Below are 23,061 nucleotides of genomic sequence, written 5' to 3' on the forward strand. Positions count from 1 at the left end.
ATTGCTTATGAGCACACAAGATAGAAAACAAAGACTTTTTTCATATGAGAAGCCATAGTTCTCCATGGCAGCTTATCTATGTATCTAAGAACATGAGCCATAGAGCCAGACTCTCTAGTTTCAATTTTTTTACCACTGTGTTCCAAATGTGATACTGAGGACAGTAGCTCATGATGGGTTCTGGATTTCAATTTAACTTTGTTATGATGGCAGAACTCCAAGTTCTTTTCATGTCTGTAATTCACTTCAAAATAGTACTAATAACATTGACAGTAATAATAATGGCGATGATAATAACGGAGGCCTGGGCATATGAACCAGTGGTATAGCACCAGCTTGGCATGTGTGATGCCATAGGTTTAGTCCCTGGTAGCATCAAAAAGTAACAATAAGATGAAATAGTTACTACAAATAAGCAATTGATGTGTATATGGCATTGTTATATCATTTACATGTGAAATGAAGATGTATCAACTCTTTTCATTTGAAATATCTCATCATAATAAGCAAAACTCATCATCTGACTGAAATTGACAACAAAGCAGTGTGATACCCATGTCATTTCTTAATAATACTTTCAGTATTTATTTTCTAAAATGACACCAACATTTGGGAACAAGTTTTCAAGCTTAAAAAAAGAACTTAAAAATGTATTTTTAAGGATTGCCATCTGTCAAATTTTTTAAAAATCTGAATAGTGATTTCTTATTTTACATTCTTTCCTCCCTTCCCCTTGACAAATCATTCTTAGTAGTTTTCAAATTGAGCATTGGGGATATATTTTAGTGAAGAATTTCAAAACCCTTAAGTCTTGAGCCGGAAATTCTCTTTTGGTAGCACAGAGATTTGAACACAGGGCCTCAGGCTTGCCAGGTGAGCACTTAACCACTTGAGCTATGCCCCCTTCCAGTCCTTGAGGATGTGATTTAAACAGGTGAAATCATCGAAATTACCATCAAAACAACACAACCACAAACAGGAGGAGAGACCAACTTCTCACCACACAGTTATGGCAAATCCTTAGTTGATTGATTTCTAATATTAACAAATGTTCACACTGTGTGATCTGTATCTATTAATTGAAGGAAACAATCTTTAAGTGATAAACCACATTGACATTGAGGTTGCTGTCTTCGGTTCACTGCAAAGGCCATTACTTCCTCATCACAGAGCACTAATCCTTTTACTCCAGAGGAAGCTAGGGGCAGACCTAGAATCTACTTTTAGACCAAGGGACAATCTTACTCAAAATGAATCCTAGTGTGCCCCCCTCAGTCAGTAATAGCAGCTGCTTCCACAGCTCACTAGCTCAAGTTAATGGACAACACAAGACTCAAAACTCGATTCTCAGGTGAATGTTAGAAGTGCTGTATTTATTAAAATAGCAAACGTGGTGGCACATATATACACCTATCTTTAGTGGTAACATTTACATTTTTATCTGGTTTGTCAGAGGTAATGAAGAACTGGCATCTCTTTTGATTTAAGAAATACTTTATTTTTGCATCTTTGCTAGACTGTAGTATACAATAAAAGAAGATTGATGTCTCCAATGCTTTCATCTAGGGGTAAAATGTTGAGAAAAAAAGAATATTTAAAAAGAAAAAAAGGGAATGCATTCAAACTGTATACTGAAGTGGAATGAATCAACCAGAAATAAGAATAAGAAGCAAATGGTTGAAAGAAGATAAAAAGGAAAAAGCAGGCCAACAAAATAAATACACAAAGGGAGATAATGGAAACCCTAAAGGGAGTTTATCAGAAGATATGGTTTGTTTGGGATTCTAAGATATTAAGGAGAGATTGTGGAAAATTCTTTTGCTAATGAAGGCTTTCTTTTTGGGAATATTCCCAAGCTTGAAATCATTGTGTGTAGTTAACCTGTGTCATCATATTACAAAACTCTTAAAAATGAGACACATTGAACCATCTAGGCCTGGTAACTTCATGAATAAAATGTTCTATTGGGGAAAAATCCCTCTTAGATTTTCTAGGAAAAGAATATTGCAAGACAGAAACATGCAGCACTATTGGTTGCCCTGTCTTATTTCCAGTTTATACTGGTACTTCTGAAACTTTGCTCAAGTCCTCAAGAGTTTGTTTTTCAGTTGGTTTGGACGGAGCCCCTGGGAGATGTTCATTCCTAAGAAGTTCTCAGGTGATTCTGAAACTGGGAGTCCAAGGACTACATACTGAGAGTCACTGCTATATCCCAAATAGGAATCCTTCTTCAGAAACCGGTTTAATCCAGGAAGAGCCTAAAGTGATTTCCTGTCTTTGCAGCCCCATTGCTTTAATCTTCAATTGAGGTGAAAGGGAACTGGAGAAGAGGGAAATAGATTATACATGTGATTTTTTTTTCTTTCATTTTCTAAAAAACAAACAAACAAAAAAACCCTCCAAACCCACACACTAATTATGGGAGATGAGGTCATTTGCACCTAGGTCATTTATTTAAGCAACAAGTAGTCTTGTTTGAGGTTTTAAGGAGGTGCTAGCAGAGTAGTGTGCGGCTTCCAAGTTCCTAGGTCTACCTTAAATTTCTTTCCAGTGGCTTTCTTTTTCCTTTTTCCATTTGCAAAGCTCCAACTGCCAGGTCCCTGGGAGTCCTGGTTCCCAAGTCCCAAGGTAGGGGCGGAGCCCAGCACGGCCCCGCCCCGTCTGCCCGCAGCAACCCCTCCCTGGGCCAGCCCGCCAGCCCGCCCCGCCAGCCAGCGCCGGCTCCTCCGCAGTGCTTTCAGTGCTTTCAGCTGGGAGCCTGGGCGGCGGCGGCGCTCGACTTTCGGGGAGCCCGGCGGCTCTGGAAAGCTCACTCCTCCGCTCTCACCCGCTCCTTGTCGCGGAACCCTTGCAGCCATGAGGGAGCAGCTGAAAGGGTAAGTGGATTGTGGCCCCGGTCCCCCTTCGATCGCCGCAATCCGAGCACTTGTAGCACTAAACCAGCGCCAAGCCAAGGAAGCCCAAACTTGGACTGCCACCGAGGCTGGACCCCGGCGGCGGCGTCGAGGAACCTCTCCCGCAGGTCCTGGCGGCGCCGCTGCAGGTGCGCCCCCGGGGTTGCAGCCCGGGCGCTGGCTCTTGGGGCAATCGCTTCCTGGAATTCAGGACACACTCCGTAAGAAAAGGCTGATGTTTTCGTCCCGGTGCCCAGGGGGGACAGAGCGGTCCTCATGGGGAGTTAGGGGCCGAGGGAGCTTTTAGTTCCTTTCTGGGCTGCCCGTGTGGACGTGAGCCAGACCGGCTGTTCCGAAATCCGCGCTCGGCCTCGCAGGAGGAAGGGGCGCGAGCGGCATTCCCTCCCATTGCACGGCAAGTGCCAAAAGGTCAACTTTCTGCCTGATTTCTTCCGAGGATTCCAACTGACATTTCCCTTGCTGGGGTTTCTCCAGCGCTTAGTGCATGCCTACAGACTTGGAGAAATCAGGAAAAGCAAACCCAATTAAAGCTTAGAAGTCAAGGATTCGACCGACAGAATATTCAGGGTTTTTTCCTTTTTCGTTTCTTTTTTTTTTTTTTTTTTACTTGTTTGGTGACTTGATTGGCTGGGCTTCTTTTGCTTTTGGGGTTTCAGTGTGCAGTCATTGTGGGGGTGTCCTCTCTTTATTTCTCCAGGTGTCTGTGCTCGTCTTCAAGCAAAGTTTGTCATTCTCAATCTTTTACGGCAATGAAAAGGGCAGGACACTCTGCTTATCTCAGTTAAATTGGAAGTTGAGTTTACAGCTGAAATTGAAGGGGTTTCGTTGCCCGAGGGAAGCATAGTATTAATTATAACACCATGAAAAAAAATCCATCCATCCGATTTAAGTAGCAAACACAAGTCTTTTAAGTGAAATCTACATTCTTCTTCCACCAATAAACTCTTCTTGGTCCCTGTGTTGCTTCATTCCCTGCCAGCTCTCCTTGTCACCCCCATCATCCTTTCTTTATCTGCCTAGACTTTTTTTTTATTTCCTGTTCCTACTCTTCTCCGGAGGAGAAAAGGGAAGAGCAAATGAAACAACATGGTTAGAGGAAAGGCCCCTGACCCCTCATCACCGTGGAATTGGTTTTAGTCATCATTGTTTGATCTTGAATTGGACACGACCCTGAAGTGAAATTGCTTTGGCCAAAGTTGAGGGTGGGTGGGAAGTAAGCCTTGCAAAGCAAATAGAGCAGAGGACAAGTAACAGCTGGAACAGCCGGAGAGACAGTCATCTTTGCCCTGGCTTGAGTCAAACAGAATAAAATGTTAAATATCCCAGGGAACAAGAAATGAGAAACTGGAATAGGATTTCTGATGCTTCATTTGACACCCAGCCCAGCTTCATCCCCTCCCCACAGTAGCAGAAACTTAGAAATATATTTTCCCACCCCCACCCTGCTAGTATTCCAGCAATGCAAGCCAAGTTCAACAATTTGGTATGCAAAATGCCAAGGTTCCTCTAGAAAAAGTCTGATCCCTAGATTAAAGAGAAATCATTTGTGGGGGAGAAGGGGGAAATCAGTGGGCTCCAGATTATATAGGAACCAAAGTAATCCTCAGCAAATTGCAAGGGAATGCTACATTTTAATATCAATACATTGTGATTCATTTCCTCCCTGGAAAGTAGTGAAAAGAATATGCACATACATATTACATATGTATGTATATATATTATATATGTTATATATATATGTATTGAAAGACAACTCTTTCGAATCAACACCAAATAACAGAGATGGCAAAAGCAATCTTATTTAAATTAAGCAAATGCCATTTTCTCCTGTGAAAGCGGAGATACTTGTTACTTTTTATAAGTGGTTAATGTTTGTTTTTAACAACTAAAAAACCAATTCCAATAAGTCCGATTATTCCAACACTGACAGCAGGAAAAGCTCTGGGGTGGTTATAATAACCTTGCACACTACTTGAAACTAAAGAAGGTGAGAGAAAATTTAAATTGTATGGTAGGAAATTAGGTCAGCCCTGTGCTCTGTAGAGTAATGCTTTAATTTCTTATTATTGACAAGTAGGTGTTGCTGAGGTCTTTTGTCATAGTCAGTGATTTTATATTTTAATTTGCATCATGGTCTCAAAAGGAAAAAAAGAGATTATTGTGGTTTGTACAAATACAAAAGGGGGGGTGGCAATCAGCTTGAAAGACTGCTCAAAGAAGTGCATTTGATGGCAGGCTTTGGGATCTACAGGGCCAAAATCAATAACATTTTTTCAAGATTTGAAGAGCCTTTTAAGGATTATTTATGAAACCAGTGTCTGTGTTAATGTACATACGGACTTCTGATCTGTGTTGAATATCATTGTTCTTGGGAATTCTGAACAAAGATGTACCAACTACCGGGTGGACAGGTTTCAGAATTTGCCTTCTGGTTGCAAATGGTATAGAAGTGTGTTTCCAATGTGAAAGTAAAATGTGCAGCATATTTTTCCATATTGTCTGCATATTCCAGGTTAATGTGAGCTGTCTGACATGGAGTTACTGAGAATTTTCTACTCTTTTGAAAGACAGGTACAGAGTAAGAACTACAGATATATAATATCAGAATTGATCATAGTCATCCACCAATCAGTTTAACTTGAAAGTTAGAATATAGATACAATTTGTTCCAATGTGTACTTATCATTTCAGCCAACCAGATTCATCTTTTGTGTGTATTTTGGGAGTTCAATATACTCCAGGAGGGCTTCAGATTCACCACAGGTAGAAAATTCCCATTTCCAGTGAAATAAATATTTGACTCATCATATAGTTATCCAACAATTTGAACTCCTTTCAGCTATGCTGCCAAACATTTTTGTACTAAATGGCTAAAGGGCTATTTTTTTCTAGTTTTGGGAATAATCACACCCTTTTCTGATTTCCACTGTGTCACTTCTGCCCTTTTGTGATGGTTTACAGTTGAGGTAAAGCAACTTGCTTAAAAATAAAAGGTTTGTGTATTGGAGGGTACAAAGTTAAAAGAAGGTATGGGTGGGCTTTTGGAACTAATCAACCAGTTTGTATATCTGAATTATTTAAATTCTTCAGAATCCAGGTACTTGGGAAAATAGTACTTAACAGGGACTAGTACCCCTTAAGTTAGGGATAGATAATATTGGGGCTACCGATTTCATCTTCTAGTAAAAAAAAAATGGAGGCATATTGAAGACTGATGTATTAAAGAATAATTTCTAAGTTGGGTACCCTTGGCTCAGGCCTGTAATCCTAGCTACTTAGGAAGCCCATACCTGAGGATTGAGGTTAAAAGCCAGGCCCAGGCAAGAAAGTCTGTGAGAATCTCATCTCCAATTAGTCACTGAAAAACTGAAGTGGAGCTGTCACGTAAGTGGTAGGGCACTAGCATTGAGTGAAAAAGCTGAGGGAAAGAGCCCAGGCCTGGAGTTCAAGTCCAAGTACTGGTGCACACATACAAAAAATAATTTCGAAACCCCTTTTTTAAAAACATAATTTTAATGAGATAAAGGTGGAAATGTAGGCATGTTGCCAGACATGAGATGTTTTTCGCACCTGGGAAACAACACCAACTACAATTATTGTGTGAGAGTCTCCTGTCCATTGTGTACACACTTCTCAGTCCTCTTGGAATTGCATTTGGTACAAGTTTGTTTCATTCCTAAGTTCCTCTGATTTGAAGTCCATTTCACGTGGTATCTTTTCTGGGTGGTGTTTCTGTCCCTGTAGGATCAGGTATATTAGCTCAGCCAGTTCTCTGAAGATCTATTGAAGATTCTGTAGTCCTACAAATGTCCTAGAGAGAGGACATTGTTATTACACACCATGCCTGCTAAGGGCCTATCCTATAGGGGGGCCAGGTGCTCTTTTCTTTCCTTTCTTCCTGATGCTCACACCTGGATGGCCGTTGGAATGATAGGAGGCCTGAATTTAGGGTGGCCTCCCTTGTGTATGGAATTAGTGCATACAGTCAATTTTCCAAGCTCAAAGGCACCGGAGAACCAGCAACACTTCTTCCATAAAGCTGCAACTGCAGCCTTCTTGTGCTGTGCATATAAAGTAACAGTCCTGCCCCACCCCCTTCTCCAGATCCTAAACCGGTTTGGTCATGGGGTTTTGTAAACCCCCTAAAGCATGGAGCACATCTCTTGCTCTTCTTACCTCTGAAGACTTCCATGTCACTGGATTATATAATCTCAACTGATATCCCCTGTTGGTATTCCTCAAATTCAGACTTTCTCTCTGTTAAAGTAAAACAGAAATAATATATTTGGAAGACTGGGAGACAGTCTCTCCCAAGTGAATGTTTTCTCGCAAATTGATTTCAGTAGCCTTGACCATTCAATCACTGAAGGGTAAATATCACAGGGATCGTCTTAGAAGTGGTATGGTCTGGGTAATTTCCATATGTCTTTATGAGATTTATGATTGTATTTATCAAACTAACTTTCAGTGTCTCTCTCCTTTTTACATATTTTTCTAAAGCAAAGGTAATACACAGTGAGTGTAGCTTTTAGTCTCTAGGAAAGGTTGTTTTTTGTTAAGGCTTGACTAACTGCAGTTAGTCCACATCAATACTGTAATCAACTCATAAAATGTTTGCTTTTAATGGCTGGTAATTTGGGAACCACATGATAATAAAAATGAGCCCATATTGAGTATCAAAAGGTGCCCAGTCAATTATTCCTTTATCTCAATTAATCCTTTGCTTTTTGTCCAAGTAAGGAAGCCTCTCCCAAATTTCATAGTCAGTCGGGGCATAGAGCCCTAAAATTTTTTAAATGGGTAGATTTAACGTTGTTTTTTCAAATTCCTTTTTTTTGTATAAGACCTCCTTCTGTACTTTCTAAATCCCTAGACGTATCCAAATTCAAGCTATTTCTCCTCTCTGCATCTATACCTGCCCCAAGAGATTATGAATAGGCTTAGCACATGAGTATTGAAATATTGTTCCAAGCTGCATTTTACTTTATCAAAGCTTGTCATGTAATCCCTGAAAACTGGAAATATGATGCTATGGTGATTTATGTAAAGGGCCAAAGTAAGGAAAAGTATATGAAGTTATCTCTCCTGGATTGATTCTTGTAATTGAGGGAGGAACAAAGGTGTTTTGTTCCTTTCCCTTTTGTGATAGGAGCTGATAGCTGGCAAACACACTTCAAGAAATGGAGGAGAACTGTGAATGATTCATTCAGGTCCAAGTAAATATAGGAAGAAGTGGAATGGTGTATAGACTACTGAGTCAAAAAGACATTCTAAAAATAATGGAGAGAGGGAAGATATGATATATTACCTGGGGACAGGAGATACTTTAAGCTGAAATGAAATACAGGTGTCACAGATAGGAGATCTGGATATAGAGAAGAAAGAACAATGGAAGAGTGAGAATGGGAAGGCAAATGAGAAGGACAATTTATAGTTATGGAGCTATTGTCTGAAATCTCTTTGACAGTGTTGAATAACAATCAGTTGTCGATGTCCTTTCTGTGTGTTCCATAATTGGTTGGATGAGGGGATCTTGATCTTCACCTATTGATTTTATAACAAGATCAATTTGTTATAACTGAAGTGTAGTCAACTTATTGGTGCAGAAAACAAACCTTGTAGAACAAAATGATGTTCATATTGCTTTTCCCTTTGAAACAAAAGCAGTGGCTTTTCTGCTTGCAAGATAAATAGTCTTCACTATTCTATGGAAGTCCTTGGAAGTAAAGATGCCGAATGATTCAAAAGTAAACCATTTTTCCTTCTCTTTTTTTTTTTTTTCCTATTTCCCATTGTAAATTCTAAAATGTCTCTCTATGTTTTGTTTTTAGCCATGAGACCCAAACAACTTGCTGGGACCATCCGAAAATGACAGAGCTCTACCAGTCTTTAGGTAAGGACATGGCCATGTTTTCTTGCATCTAAATGACAGATGACATTCAATATAGTTTGTAGTGTACAAATCATTTGTTGTATAAATACATCACTAGGTTGTTTCAAGGCTGAAATCAATGGCACTATCTATTAAAAATTGACAATCAGCTTGCTTTTTTTTCTTTAGAGGTTTCTTTAAAATAACTTTAAGAATTTGACTGATTGCTGAAAATTCAACATATCTAAAGGTCCTTGTACTAGCTGCTGCCTGAAAGGCTAGAAAAACATTCGCAATTTATGGCAGGATTTTTTTTTTCTTACAAAGAAAGAAAACTGTTTCAAGTTATTCTTATTGATTTCTTCCGTGTGAAACCAAGATGACAGTTCTGCCGGACCACAAATGTTGTGTAAAGGAATTTTCTGCCATTTTTCCAGTGTTCACAATTCCCAAGGCCTGTCACATTGTGATCGTTTAAATGATAGCTCCACCATGACTTGCTTGGTGTTTGTGTGAGAGCCTGCTACGGTTTTCCTCTCATAACTTGGAATTTTTTGGACAGGCACATAGCATGCAAATAAGGGGAATACACCAATCTCTTTAATACTCGATAGCTCATTCTGCCATTTAGCTTTGTAGGGATTAATCTGAAATAAATTCTCTGCATTTTTATATTGTTATTTTGTTTTAATTTTTTAAGGCACCACTTCACTACTTTTAAGTGTGCATTTGTGTGGGTAGATGTATGTTTATATACAAATGCCGACAGGATGATCTCTGGATTTAAAGTTAATGTGATAAAGGCCAAGGGAATTGAAGTGCTTATTCATAAATAACAAGTGTGGGAGTGTAGGTGTGTCTGTCTGTCTGTCTATTACATCTTTTCTGTTACTAGGTGCTCGTTGACAAATGAATTGCAGCCATGGGGACACTAAGGAAAGAAGGAACTGTTAGTCAAAGAAAAAAATAATTGAGTTCAACTTTTTCCCTAATTATAAGTTACATAAATTTCTTTTAGAAACCCTGGAAAATGCAAATAAAAACTATGATAAAAGAAAACAGTCAGTTATACTTCTACCAACCAGTGATAACCAATACATTTCCACTAATATGTCATTTCAGTTTAACAGTGTGTCAACTTTTAATATTTTAAATAAAATTAATCAGATAATCTTCAACTACTATATTTTCAGCCCCTGCAGAATTTTTTACTTTTTATTACTGGACTGTTGATTCTCCAGTTGGCAAATTTGAATACTTATATTTTGACAAATGAGAGAATGAAGTCTTCTTATGAAACACATAGCAGCTGTGCTGGGCCAGCTGATGTTTCTAACCTAGCATTCTCAGAACATCTGATTTTTCAAGAAGGAACTAGAAATCTGTTATCAAAAACTGATTTAAACTCTGCCTCCTGATTGTAACCTGAGTTTTACACAAGTTACCTATACCTTTTGTCCATTTCTAGTTACTATGATCTAGTTATAATATTGTAATTTTCTTTTCAAGCCAAGTTCTTGCTCTGTAGCCCAGGCTAACTTTGAATTCATAATCCTTTCGTCTCATGCTGGCATGAGACAGGTGGTCACCACACCTTGCTTATTATTTACTTGTAAAATAATTATTATAGAACTAACACTCATTAATTATTCTTAAGTTTAATAATATACATAAGCTAACAAAATAGAAGAGAAGTTATCTCATCAGTGTTTTAAAAAATTTCCTTAAAAATATTCTTGGATTAGGGATATAGTTTAGTGGTAGAGCATTTGTCTCACATTTGCAAGGCCCTGGGTTCCATTGTTAGTGACACACACACACACACACACACACACACACACACATACACACACACACACTCAATTTCTTTCTGTATGTATACTTAAAATTGTAATCATTATAATAAACATATTTTTCCACTTAAAAGCAGTATACTGTGGCCATATTGCCATTCAACTGCATATTGTTTCCTGCCACTTTTAATTAGCATATAATGAAAAATTATAAACATGGTTAAAAAACAAATTACATTATCATATAGATGTCTACATATGCAGCAAGAATTAAATACACACGTAATTATCAAATTTGTAAACTGTTCTCAGTAGTTTGAGTATGGTGGTAAACTCAAAGCTAGGAATCTGCCATGGCTTATGATGTGGGGCAAATCTTGCCATTTTGGAACATAAGGGAATTTTACAGTTACAGGGGATTTTACAGCTCATATATTGGAAACACTCTCTTTATCAAATCAACTTTATTGATGTTTAATTTGCATATAATAAAGAGCCATGTAAATAATTGTGATAAATTTCAAACTCATTTGAAATTCTGTTTCTTCTTAGCCTAGTTGCAAACATCTTGGCAAATGAACTAAATGATGAAATTGGCTTTTCAGCTTTTACGACCGGTATTCCCAGTATGTTTCTTCCAATCAAATATTGATTAGGCTAGTTTTAATCCAAATTTTTAGTTATAAGCTAATATTTTTTCCCCTTGCTCCCTCCCCCCGCTCTTTCTTTCTTTTTTTATTTTTTACCATTGTCCTGGGGCTTGAACACAGACTCTGAGCTTTTTTACTCAAGGCTAGCACTCTAACACTTAAACCACAGCTACCCTTCTGGATTTTTTGGTGGTTAATTGGAAATGAGAATCTTATGGACTTGATTGGAAGTGAGATTCTCAGACCTCAACCCCTTGAGTAGCTAGGATTACAGGAGTGAGCTATTGGTACCCAGGCTTATATTTTCTTCTTTGAGAGCTGTCCCTTTAGGTCCAAGTTGCTATTTTGAGCTTGCTGAAGTGGTTAGACGTCTCCCGAAGTAGTCAGTTCATAAAAGCAGAAGTGGTGCTAGGCACTGGTGTATCAACTATTTTAGCGCATAATTAGCCTGCTCTTTTTTTCTCTAATAAAATTAATGGAGTTGCTGAATGCCTGTAATCCTAGCTAATCCATGGGTTGAGATCTGCGGATCATACATAGTTTGACAGGAACAGGAAAGCTCTTGAGACTTATCCTCAATTAATCAGCAAAAAGCTGGAGACAGGGGTGTGGCTCAAGTGATTGAAAAAGCCAAGTGGGAGCACAAAGGCCTTGAGTTCAAGTGGCCCTGAGTTCAAGCCTCAAAAAAGTATGAGGATTAGTTTTAGACTATTCCCAATGGTATAAAATGGCTTTGAAGAGTAGATCCTTTTAAATCAAATATTAGAAATATTGATGTTTTCTCCTAAGTTTTAGGATGTGTACCTGTATAAACATGTCCAACTTATTATAGAAAATATTATCAGGCGCCCACACAAAGCAATTACAATAAAGAACTCATTTAAATATTTCCAATAGTGGACCTGGCAGTCATTGGGAATTTGAGACTAGAAACTTTATACAACATTAACAGTGTTGCAAAAGCTCTGTCTTGGATTTTTTTTTTTTTTTTGGCCAGTTCTGGGCCTTGGACTCAGGGCCTGAGCACTGTCCCTGGCTTCTTTTGCTCAAGGCTAGCACTCTGCCACTTGAGCCACAGCGCCACTTCTGGCCATTTTCTGTATATGTGGTGCTGGGGAATTGAACCCAGGGCCTCATGTATGCGAGGCAAGCACTCTTGCCACTAGGCCATATCCCCAGCCCTGTCTTGGATTTTTTTTAACCAGGAAATTAAGAACAACTTGAAAGCATTTTTTGATCATTTCTCTATGATTACCCACATTAGTTATAGAATAGTGATGGATAATAGTAGAGTAAATGAGATGTAAAACACAAGGAATTCCATATCTATTTTTGGTTGGCCTTAGTATCTATATTTTATTTCATTTTATTTTTGTCATGGGATTTGAATTCAGGGCCAGGGTGCTATTCCTGAAATTTTTTGCTCAAGGCTAGCAATCTACCCCTTTGAGTCACAACTCCACTTCCAGTTTCTTTATCTTTAAAATGAAGATACTGCCTAAAAGTGTTAGAGGAATTTTGTTTTTCTTTTACTTTGGCCTGAGGGAAGACAGGCTGCATTCACCAAACTTGGTGGGATCTTATCTTTTCAAGAGAGACAGTTTGGCCTGATTTTTCAGATAAGTGGCTTTCTAAAAGTTTAAGCATTCTTGTTTTTTTGTTTAATGCATGTTCTAGGAAAACAAAAGTCAGAGAAAGATGATGGCATTCATTTTCTACAAGTTGTTATCCTTTTGGGAAGCTTTTGAGGCATATTTTTGTGGGAAATATCTCATTCAGTTGTTGTTGAGAGGGCATGTTCTTCCTGGTTTTGGAAAAGTAATTATGTATTTCATTCATATATTGCATTTCAGGTTGCTATCAGCATTTTTCTAAATGTGATGAAAAGGCTGTTATTCTAATAGGTTATCTTGGCAATTTAAAACCTAAAGCTCCGAAGAGACATAAAGGAGAATGGTAGAGGGGGGTGAGTCAATTACCGTACATTGTATGCATGAAGGAAAATGTCATAGCAAACACCCTCCCCTTTGTGCAAGTAATGGATTTAAAAAAAAAATTTAAATCCACACGCGTGCGCGCGTGCACACACACACACACACACACACACACACACACACACACACACACACACACCTAAAGCTCCCTAGGCCAAAAAATACATGTACAAAATCAGTAGGTGTTAGATGGTGGTGTACTCTGAATTTTGTTTTAAAATACTAAAATAATATCAATTAGTATGAAATGCAGGATTGTTGAAAGCCTGTCCTTTTTGTCACAATTGACATTTGTTTTCATAAGTGCATCGCTGAAATTGTAGGAAAATATTTTCTAAAGTTTCCCATCCCATGTAATATGTACCACTTCAAATATTTTTTCAAGTATTTTAGTTGGCCTTAGAGGCACATAGGTAAAATTAGGATAATATAAAGATAGAATTGTAGGCTTTGCCCAAAAGGAAACCTGCCACATGCTTCAAGCAGAAAAGAGTTTATTGGGGGGAGAACAAACTGCCGGCCTTCACAAGATGGAGGCATGGAGACAGAGGGGAAGGAAGAAAAGAAAAAGAGAAAGAGGAGAAAGAAAGAGAGCAAGAGAGCTAGCGAGGAGGACTCATGTGGAGCCAGGGAAAGGCATCACAGTAGATACTGAAGTGAACTCCGAGCCTGGGGAACCTCTTACTCTCCCAGGGAGAGGTGACCAGGGTGGTCCAGCATGTGATCTCAGTGGATGAGGAAGTGACCTCAGGGTCTGGAGTCCTTTGTTGACTTACAGGAAGGTGATTACTAGTTTCAGGCAGGTAAAGAAGGGGGTGAGGGCTGTTGTCAGGGGCAGACCTAACAAGGCTCACTAAGGTTCAGAAAGTTAACTGACTTTATTTCAAACAGTTTAGTAATATCTAGAATGACTGTGCATTCTGATGTTATTTATTCCAACTTCCTTTTTCTTCACTGGCCCTTGGATTCACCTGTGTTTTCTCACAGAGGATTAAGTTTTCCTCCTTTCCTGAAGTTATTAAAGGCTCTGGCGTGTATTTTGTTGCCCAAGTTTTGAAACCCACCATCCAAAAAAGTGCTCACTTGTATGGTATAATGGTCCCCCCTCCAAGAGAGGGGATCACAATGGGGTACGAGGTGGGGGGGGGGGATCCCCCATCCCTCCACGAGTCCACCACTCAGAGACAGTCTCAAGTAAAAAGATGGATTTATTGGGGAATCATAAAGTGAACTGACCAGCCAGGGTCCCGGCCCACACTTGGGAGCTGGAACCGCAACCATAAAAAGGCTGGCCAGCCAGAGCGGCAGCCCAGACTCGGGAGCTGGGACCTTGAGCGCCAGGCCCTGCTCAGGGTCAGGTTATAAAGGCAAACACCACATGGTCAAGCTTGCCACATGCAGGTGGCCAATGAGGTTGCAACACTTACAGAGCATGCCAGGTCACATGCGGGCGGCCAATGGAGTTACAATCTGCCTCATAGCAACTGTTTGAACCAACCTATCATGTTAGACTTGGCACGTGGATTTGGCAGGGCTCACTTGATGCAGGCGGACATGCCTACTCATGGGAGGGCACAGGTTTAACCTTGAATGTTCCACTACTCAGGTGGTCAAGCAGTTTACACAATCTTATCACAGTGAAGGGAAACTTCCCTGGATAGGGCAGGGGAGATCTTAGCGAAGATGGAGTGAGTTTCTATTCTCTTTAATCTGAGATGGAGTCAATCTGACACTCTTCAATAGCCAATGATGGCGCTGGCCAGATCTGACCTCCTTATTACATATGGTAGGAAAGTTTTTGATTGCCAAAGATAGACCTAGGGATGTTTTAGTAATTCTTACCTTTATCTTCTTGTCTATCATCTCCAAAATCTCAGAATGTTGAAATAAGAGCTTCATTTCAAAATGGGATCAGTCTGAGATTGGTGTGATTCTGTAGCAGTCCTAATTAAAAAGGACTAGTTAAGTCAAATGTTAAGAGCTTCAAAATACAGAAATATTATTTATAAGTAATTGCAGGGCAAGGCGTGTAGCTCAATGATACATCACATGCCTACCATGTGAGAAGTTCTAGGTTCAACCCTTAAAACTAGGGATAAAGGAAATAAAAGAACGGAGAGAGGGAGGAGAGAGACAGAGACAGAGAGAGAAAAAGAGAAAGAGAGCACACAGAATTGCAACGGTAAGATAAACAGTTAAGAACACTGCCATAGAAATCCTTATCAGTTTGTTCAAGAGAACAGAATATTGTAAATGTTTGCTCAGTCTCCTTCTCTTTTGGTAGACTTTCTACATTCCATTAAGTATTCCCTCCTGAGGATGTTCTTAGATTAGGAACTGCAGGATTCTGAATGGCTATGAATTCCTTTTACATTAGGCCCTTGTACCAATGCTTTCCTCAGCATATTTTGTAAGCTAAACTGTTCTCCACCACACTTTTCAATATTTAGGTTTCCTGGTATCTTGTGTCCAATTCCTTAACTACTGCTAGTGTTTAAAACTCCAACTTCAGTTTTTTTCTGTTAACCTAATGGCTTGAATTAGAAAGGCTATGTCGGCTCAGACCCACCCTTTCCTGTGACCTTGGACTGTTCTCTTATTTTCTCCTGGATTTAAGCTTTCTGGTATGTCTAATTGGGCTTTAGTCAGCCATCCTTAAATGTTTGGTTTTCATTTAACTCCTGGCTATACTAAAGCTTGGTTGTATAAATGCTATTGGCATGATCGTCCAATTTCTTTGTCATCATCACCCTGGAGGATATGAATAATAAGATAATCATATTTATAATAATTATACTCTCATTGATGTAGCACTTTACAGTTTTCAGAAATGACCATATTTAATATTTATACAACTGTAAATGGCATTTCTACCAATAACTGGATTTTCTAGCAACTTCTGTTAAAGATATTTTGCCTTATTCTCCAGTATACTTCCTGTTTTTCATTTGGAAAATAATGCTATCGTGTCAGTGGTTGGTTTTTCTATTTGGACTTAGTCTGGCTGAGGCTCAAGACTTGATTTGACATATTCACACTGATGTATGGGTAGAATATAAGTGACCAAGTCCAGAATACACATTTTATTGCTCCCAGTTCACTGTTCTCAAAGGAATGAATATCCATTATCCCTAGCATCATTTATAAAACTGCTTTATCAGCATAATTAAGCTATGGAATCCCAACTGACATTTCTTTATCACATAGCTGACAAAGTAAGCACTGGAGATTTACTCAGATTTACAAAACAGAATATGTAAGAAATAAAAGCTGATAAAAGTGCTCTTTCTTTACTATTATTGCCCTAATAAAAGAAAAAAAAGGAATAATTAGCCTTTTCAGTATCGATTAGGATCAAGTATTTTTCCCCATTTGTAAAATACAAATGGAATTTCCAAACCAAAATTTATGGCATCTTAATGGAAAATTCTATTATAACATTTTTGCTTGTTCAAATAACTTAATTTAGAGCTACTAATTGAAGATTATAAAGAGATACTTCAGATTTGCATTTCCTAAAGCTTATTTGAGAAGGAAACTCAAGAAAGAATGGCCTCCAAAATTTTGACTGGCTTACAGTTTAAAAGAGCTGCCAAGTTGGAGCTTAGTTGATCCAAGTAAGGGGAACATTAAGGTTACACCTGCAGCTGGGAGAAAAGTGCTTGATGTGTACAATTTTATGTAGCTGGGTCTGCAAAAGATGATTTTTGCACATGGAGAGAAGGCATCTAACAAACGTGTTTGCTGGTACTCAGACATTTCCAATATTTCTTTTTTAAGCACACAAGTCTGATTACCTCTGTGTCTCTTGGGAGCTGCAATTTTACTGGAAAGAGATGCAGAACAGTCAGAACACTCATATAAAATGGATAGTGAGTTTTAAAGTCCATGCCCTCTACAGTGGTAATGAAATGGCCTAAAAATATTCTGAAAGACTCTCTTATGGCATAGTGGATGAATCATTAGCTTATTTATGAATTGATGATATTCAGTGATGGTGTTTTCAAATTTGTCGTTCTAACCTCTTCATCGCTTGCATAAATACCTCCAGGGAAGTCCTTTTGCCTTTGCATAAGTTGAAACATATAACTGAAAATGTTGTAGGAGGGTGTGTTTGCATGTGTGCAAGCATGCATGTGCATACATATATTTACATATTTTTACTTAGTATTAGTTTTGGCAACAGAAAGATTGGCTGCACATTTTGCTCTCTGGTCCTGTGAAGGGTCTGTCAGCTTTAGATCAATGTTTTATAATCTAGTGAAGAGCACTTTTGTTGGGTTGTCTTTTAATATATGGACCACCACAGAACTTTTAGATAATCCTCCAGAAACTGACTAGCAAGTAGTCCAAGGACATATAATTCACTATGCAAGTTCAGAATCAATGGACCTATTCCATATCACACTGTTTCATGTGAGGAGCCCTTCATGTATTTGAATGTTATGATGATGAGAAATTGCTGTAAATGCTGTTTAATATACTTTCAGTTTTTAAGGACCTTGTTTTGAGTAGCATTGGTCAAATGTTGACAGTATAAATGTAAACTCAAGTCAAGTGACCTTTGGACAGTGGTAGCTAACTAAACAAGAACACTTGAAAAATGTTATTTGAAAGACTGTGTTTTGCTCATTTTGCAGGGCAAAGAAGGCAAAACATAGTAATCGTGCTTTTATAAGAAATGGCCAAGGATGAAGTGCTCAGGATCCTCCTCTTTAGTTTAATGTCTCTACCATCCCTTATGCTTGAATTGAATATTTTGTGGTTCATTTCAAATGCAAACAAGCTTGTTTCTCTCTATTATATAAAATGTGGTGTGTGTGCACTATATGAGGATTCGGTAGGGAACTAATTGATTATTCTGTGACTTTCCTGTCGTCATGTTATGAGCTTGGATTTGGGGGTAATGTTTTGTGACAGCAAGACAGTTCATTGACTTAGAAGCTGGAAAGGCATAGATTTCAATTCTGTTTCTCCTGTGAGTTCTCTGGAGTCAGAGGAAGATACTAAAATTTTTTGGAACCTCGGTTTCATACACACACACACACACACACACACACACACTCACACACACACAAACTGAGAGACAAATAGGTCCATAAGTATAAAAAAGGGAAAAAGCCTGTAAAATGATATGACATGCTTAGAAGGATACCTGACACATAGTGCTGATGCCTAATGAATGGTGATGGGACTGTAGTAGTGGAGTGGGCAGGGGAATGGCTCCACAGGTAAGAAGAGATGAGGCCAAAAAAATCTTATGTGATATGTTGAGGATTCTCATTGTTAAAGCACTTACTTGGAAGTTGTTATTAATCACTGTAGGTATACTGAACAGAGGAAATTCAGTGCATGCAAGCAATTGCTCCAAAGACAGCGTGAAGCTTTTGTGATACTTAGGGCAGAGACAGTGGCAAGAGGTTGTCATTGGAGTTCAGAGGCCAGAGCCATCCATCTGGAGCTGGGGCCACTTAGGGAGGGGATTATGACAGTGAACTGGTATCAGAAAGGAGACACAACTACAGCTAGACCTTTGACTGGACATAGAATGAGAAAAGAGATATAGCTTGGCTTCTAGTTTCTGCCCTCTGTAGTCTTCCATTGAATCTTGTTGGCCAAACTTACCTGGAAGCTGATTTCTTTGTAATAAATTGTAGATCAATGAAAGAACAGAGAGTAGATTTGAGAACCTCGAAGAAAATCACTAAAATACAAGCGATATCACCAATGGGGGCAATGTGTCGATGTCTGTACAGTAAATAAGAACCAGAATAGCTTTCACAGGATTTTCTGAATTTCAGGTGCTTTAAATAAGGCACCTGTAGGAACCTGGGTTCAAAGGAACTTCCCTAAACAAAGGAAACGAGAGTAGTAATAAAAAATGATTCTGATGCTCAAGATGATCTTCCTGCATTTGACTATAGTATTTGCATTATTTGTAACTGTTTATGTACAAGACTAAATAATCAAAATCTGTGAAGTAGGAACTATTTTCCTTATACCGTGTCACCCATACCCGGTGCATGACAGCCTCTGAATTAATAAATATTCACTGAATGAGGCACAGTAGAGCAAGAGAGAATGCTTTTGCTAAGAAAGAAGACAAACACTACTCAAGAAGATGGAAAGATATCGATGATGTTTTCCTAAAGCAGATTATTAAACTGGCAAGGTGAAACTCTCTGGAGAGAGATGGAGTTCTCTAGAAAGTAGAAGATAAAAGCCACCTAGTAATAAAAATAGTAAATATCCGTTAAGTTGTAGATGTCTTTGGCAATTTGATATATTAGCAAAACCATGTGAACTACTATTCCAGAATTTGTTTTATTTCAGTAGGAATAAATGAATTCATAATTAAGGAAAGGGGACATTGGGAAACAATATTAATATGAATTTAGAATTTATATGACAAAGGAATAAACTTCCTTTATGTGTGGATAGCCTCATTTATTTATTGGCTCCTTGCTTCAGTAAACAATTAGGAGTGTGCCAAGCATTGTGACTCCTAAGATTTAGGGCAACAGGCTAAAAATGTTAAAGAAAAGGCTTTAACTTATATCTGATCTCATTTCTCTTGAACATTAAAATATGTATCCTCACTCCAGAAATGCAAGAAGGAAAGTTATAAATAAAATTAAAATGAAAATCACCTCACATTTTAGCACCCACAAATAGCCACCATTTTATATTTTAGAAAATCACTTCCAGTCGTTCCTCTTGTGCATTTTTATATAGTTGTTTGAAGACAGTATTACGTTTATAATGTTGTATCCTACCCTTTTCACGAAATATTGTGTCCTTTCTTATTCTCAACAATAACTTAGGTTGTTATTTTTCCCCAGTTGCATTTTAATGGGGTTCCATTACTGTAATAAGAAAAGCCAAACTTAGTTTCTTAAGTTTTGAAAATTAATTTGTGACAAAGAAACTTCAATTTGTGTTGAATTTATGGAAATAAATCCTTAAGATTTTGGAAGCTTGTTGCCGACAGGCTTCTGAGAAGAAAGCCAAGTAAAGTGTTATGATGCCTTCTGTCTTAACAAGCTTCTTATGTCTACATGATTTTACAGAATGAAGTCAGTGTGGTCAAAAATATCCCGTATTGGGGCTGGAGATACTGCCTAGTGGCAAGAGTGCTCGCCTCCTATACATGAAGCCCTGGGTTCAATTCCCCAGCACCACGTATACAGAAAATGGCCAGAAGTGGCGCTGTGGCTCAAGTGGCAGAGTGCTGGCCTTGAGCAAAAAGAAGCCAGGGACAGTGCTCAGGCCCTGAGTCCAAGGCCCAGGACTCGCAAAAACAAAACAAAACAAGAAAAATAGCCTGTATCATAAAAGGTGATAAGGAACATTTATACTATGATAAGTATATACATTTAAATAAACAATCTTGCAACTCTAACGTCTTAATGGATAAAACCTCCTCGTTTATGATCACAAGGTGATGAGTGAGATAACTATGCTTGGAAGCTTTCAGTATTATACGAAAATCTTTACCCTTCTTACTCAGTAACCAGGTTTAGATAGAACCTCAGCTTTATGATGATGAGTTTTGGCATGTTTTAATTTTTCTGATACCTGACAGGTAAATATTCTGTTACTTTAAACATCTCGACAGCTAGTGAAGTGCTTTATGTTCTGAAAACATTCGTGCCTATAGTTTAGATGTTCTTTTCAAGGTTTTTTTCCTTTTTTTTTTCATTGTTCTTGTCCATTAAGACTTATAGTCTCTTACTTTACATATATTTTCTGGCCAGAATTCAATTAAAAAATATGAAGCTGATGGTAATTTCCATAGGTGTTTCCAATGTTTTCAGGGTGTTCAGTAAGACTTGAGGAACATCTCTAAGTATAGAGTTTTCCATGTTCGATTCATAGAAGTGGAACTATTGAGTCAACAGTAATTAATGTTTAAGACTTCTTGGTGTATATTGCCTAAAGCTCTCTCAAAAAGCTGTACCTCTTTATACTCTTAATAAATAATTAATAGTGCCCAATTATTTAACTGTATCTGTGCCAGCACATAGTATTATTTTTTACGTTTGCTGTGGTCATAGTGACCATGAATGTTTTCTTGGAAATATTTTCTGTTTCTCTTCCTTTGTGTGTAACATAAGCTTTTTTGTTGTTATGCTGAGGGAATCAAATGATGAGAGAATCCTGAGATATACTTTACTTTTTCTCTTCTTCAAGCTAAACAAACCTAATGCTTTCATCCATCCTGTTATCTACCCATAGAGTTAGATTTTCATATTCTTTAAACCATCTTGTTTCTTCACCTTAAAAAAGTATAAATAGGACTGAGTTAAAATTCAGTGGTATGCAGTTACCTAACATGGACTAGAACCTGGGTTTGAGACCCAGCATGGGGATTTGTGTCAGGTTGAGGATTGGATACATAAATACATATACTTAGATACATAAATTCATATCCATGTATGAATCTATATATCCATACAAATACTAAGCTACAGTATATCTCTTAATATAAGGCCATTTAGCTATGAATAGAGGAGGAAGATTGCTTTATGTCTCTTGACTAATGGATATTCATACATACCATAGATTGGGACGGGTTACTTTTGTAACCCTGTGAAGCACTGGGATGTTTTGTTTGACAGCAAAAATCAGGATACCAGAGAAGTATATGGCAGAATCTCTGTTCATTACACATGCTGGTGTGTGACCCTGGTTATGCAACAGACCTTGTGATGTCATAGGAGTACCTTCCTGCAGCACTGATGGCTCACACCTATAATCTTAGCTGCTGAGTATAGTGAGATCTGAGGACCATGGTTCAAAACCAGCCCAGGCAGAAAAGTTCATGAGATTCTTATCTCCAATTAACCACCAGAAAACCGGAAGTAGAGAGAACTTGAGCAGAAAAAATTCAGGGACAGCACCTAGGCCCTGATTCCAAGCCCTGTGAGTGACAAAAAGAAAAAAAAGGAAGAAGTTCTTTCCTATAAGAGTGGAGGACACAGTTACCAGATCTGCTTAAACCCAGTGAAGGAATGCTTAATATCCTCCTAAAGTCTGTCTTTGGAACTCAGATAGCAACTATTTTTCTAAACTTAAATTTGATTAGCATGTATTAATCGTACATTAACCAGGTTTGGTCTATTTTTCTTGCTGGAACAGTTTATGAATGGCAACACACATGCCGTACACCTGTTTTGTCTTTCAAAGAAGGATAATTTAAATGTTTCAAGTTTGAATATAGTTGAGCTATTTGAAACATTTAAATGCCAGAAGACATTTTTTTTACCTGAACTGGGGCTAAAACTCAGTATCTCGAGGTCTTAACTTTGCTTGCTTGCCTCATGGCTGTCATTCAATCATGCCTTTGCTGGCACTTGAGCCAACATACCATCCTGGCTTCTCTATTGGAGATGGAGTCTTGGGAACATTTCTGTCTGGGCTGATAATCCTTGGATCTTTGTCTCCTGAATAGCTAGGATTACAGTCTAGAGCCACCTCCATCCACTTAGAAGACCCTTCTCACACTAAGCTAAATAAGATCATGGTTAAATACAGGGTATCTTCTAGATAAGAAGAACAATAATGATTAGATTTTTTTAAAGACAGTTGTTTAGAGAGTAGAACAAAACTTTTTTTTTTTTCTGGAAAGGAATTATGTAACAATTAGATAAAGTAAAATGTAAAGCCAGGAAACAAAATATTATTTAGGAATGAGTGAAGACATTTTTCTGTACGAGTCTATTCCACATTTTTTGGGAGAAAAACAATTCAGTACCACTGGGGTAAAGTGAGTGACTCAAATTAAAGAACTTTAAATGGCATTTGATTGGTACTTGCAAAATAATTGAATCTTTA

The 23,061-nt window shown here is 38.2% G+C and overlaps 1 protein-coding gene across 8 annotated transcripts in view; it reads left to right on the forward strand.

Annotated features, from left to right (window-relative positions):
- The window catches only part of Dmd (dystrophin), a 1,916,788-nt gene that overhangs the window by 1,774,880 nt on the left and 118,847 nt on the right, over positions 1–23,061 (forward strand). For 4 of the 8 annotated variants that reach the window (XM_048336441.1, XM_048336439.1, XM_048336442.1 and 1 more), the window contains exons 1-2: positions 2,707–2,876; positions 8,747–8,808. In XM_048336441.1, the coding sequence (XP_048192398.1) occupies positions 2,857–2,876; positions 8,747–8,808 (82 nt within the window). In that variant the 5' untranslated portion in view covers positions 2,707–2,856. Of the gene's footprint in view, positions 1–2,706; positions 2,877–8,746; positions 8,809–23,061 lie in introns of those variants that run through there. The other 4 variants (XM_048336444.1, XM_048336436.1, XM_048336438.1 and 1 more) reach the window with 1 other exon arrangement.

Source organism: Perognathus longimembris, chromosome 28 (assembly GCF_023159225.1).
Source record: "Perognathus longimembris pacificus isolate PPM17 chromosome 28, ASM2315922v1, whole genome shotgun sequence".
NCBI lineage: Eukaryota > Metazoa > Chordata > Mammalia > Rodentia > Heteromyidae > Perognathus > Perognathus longimembris.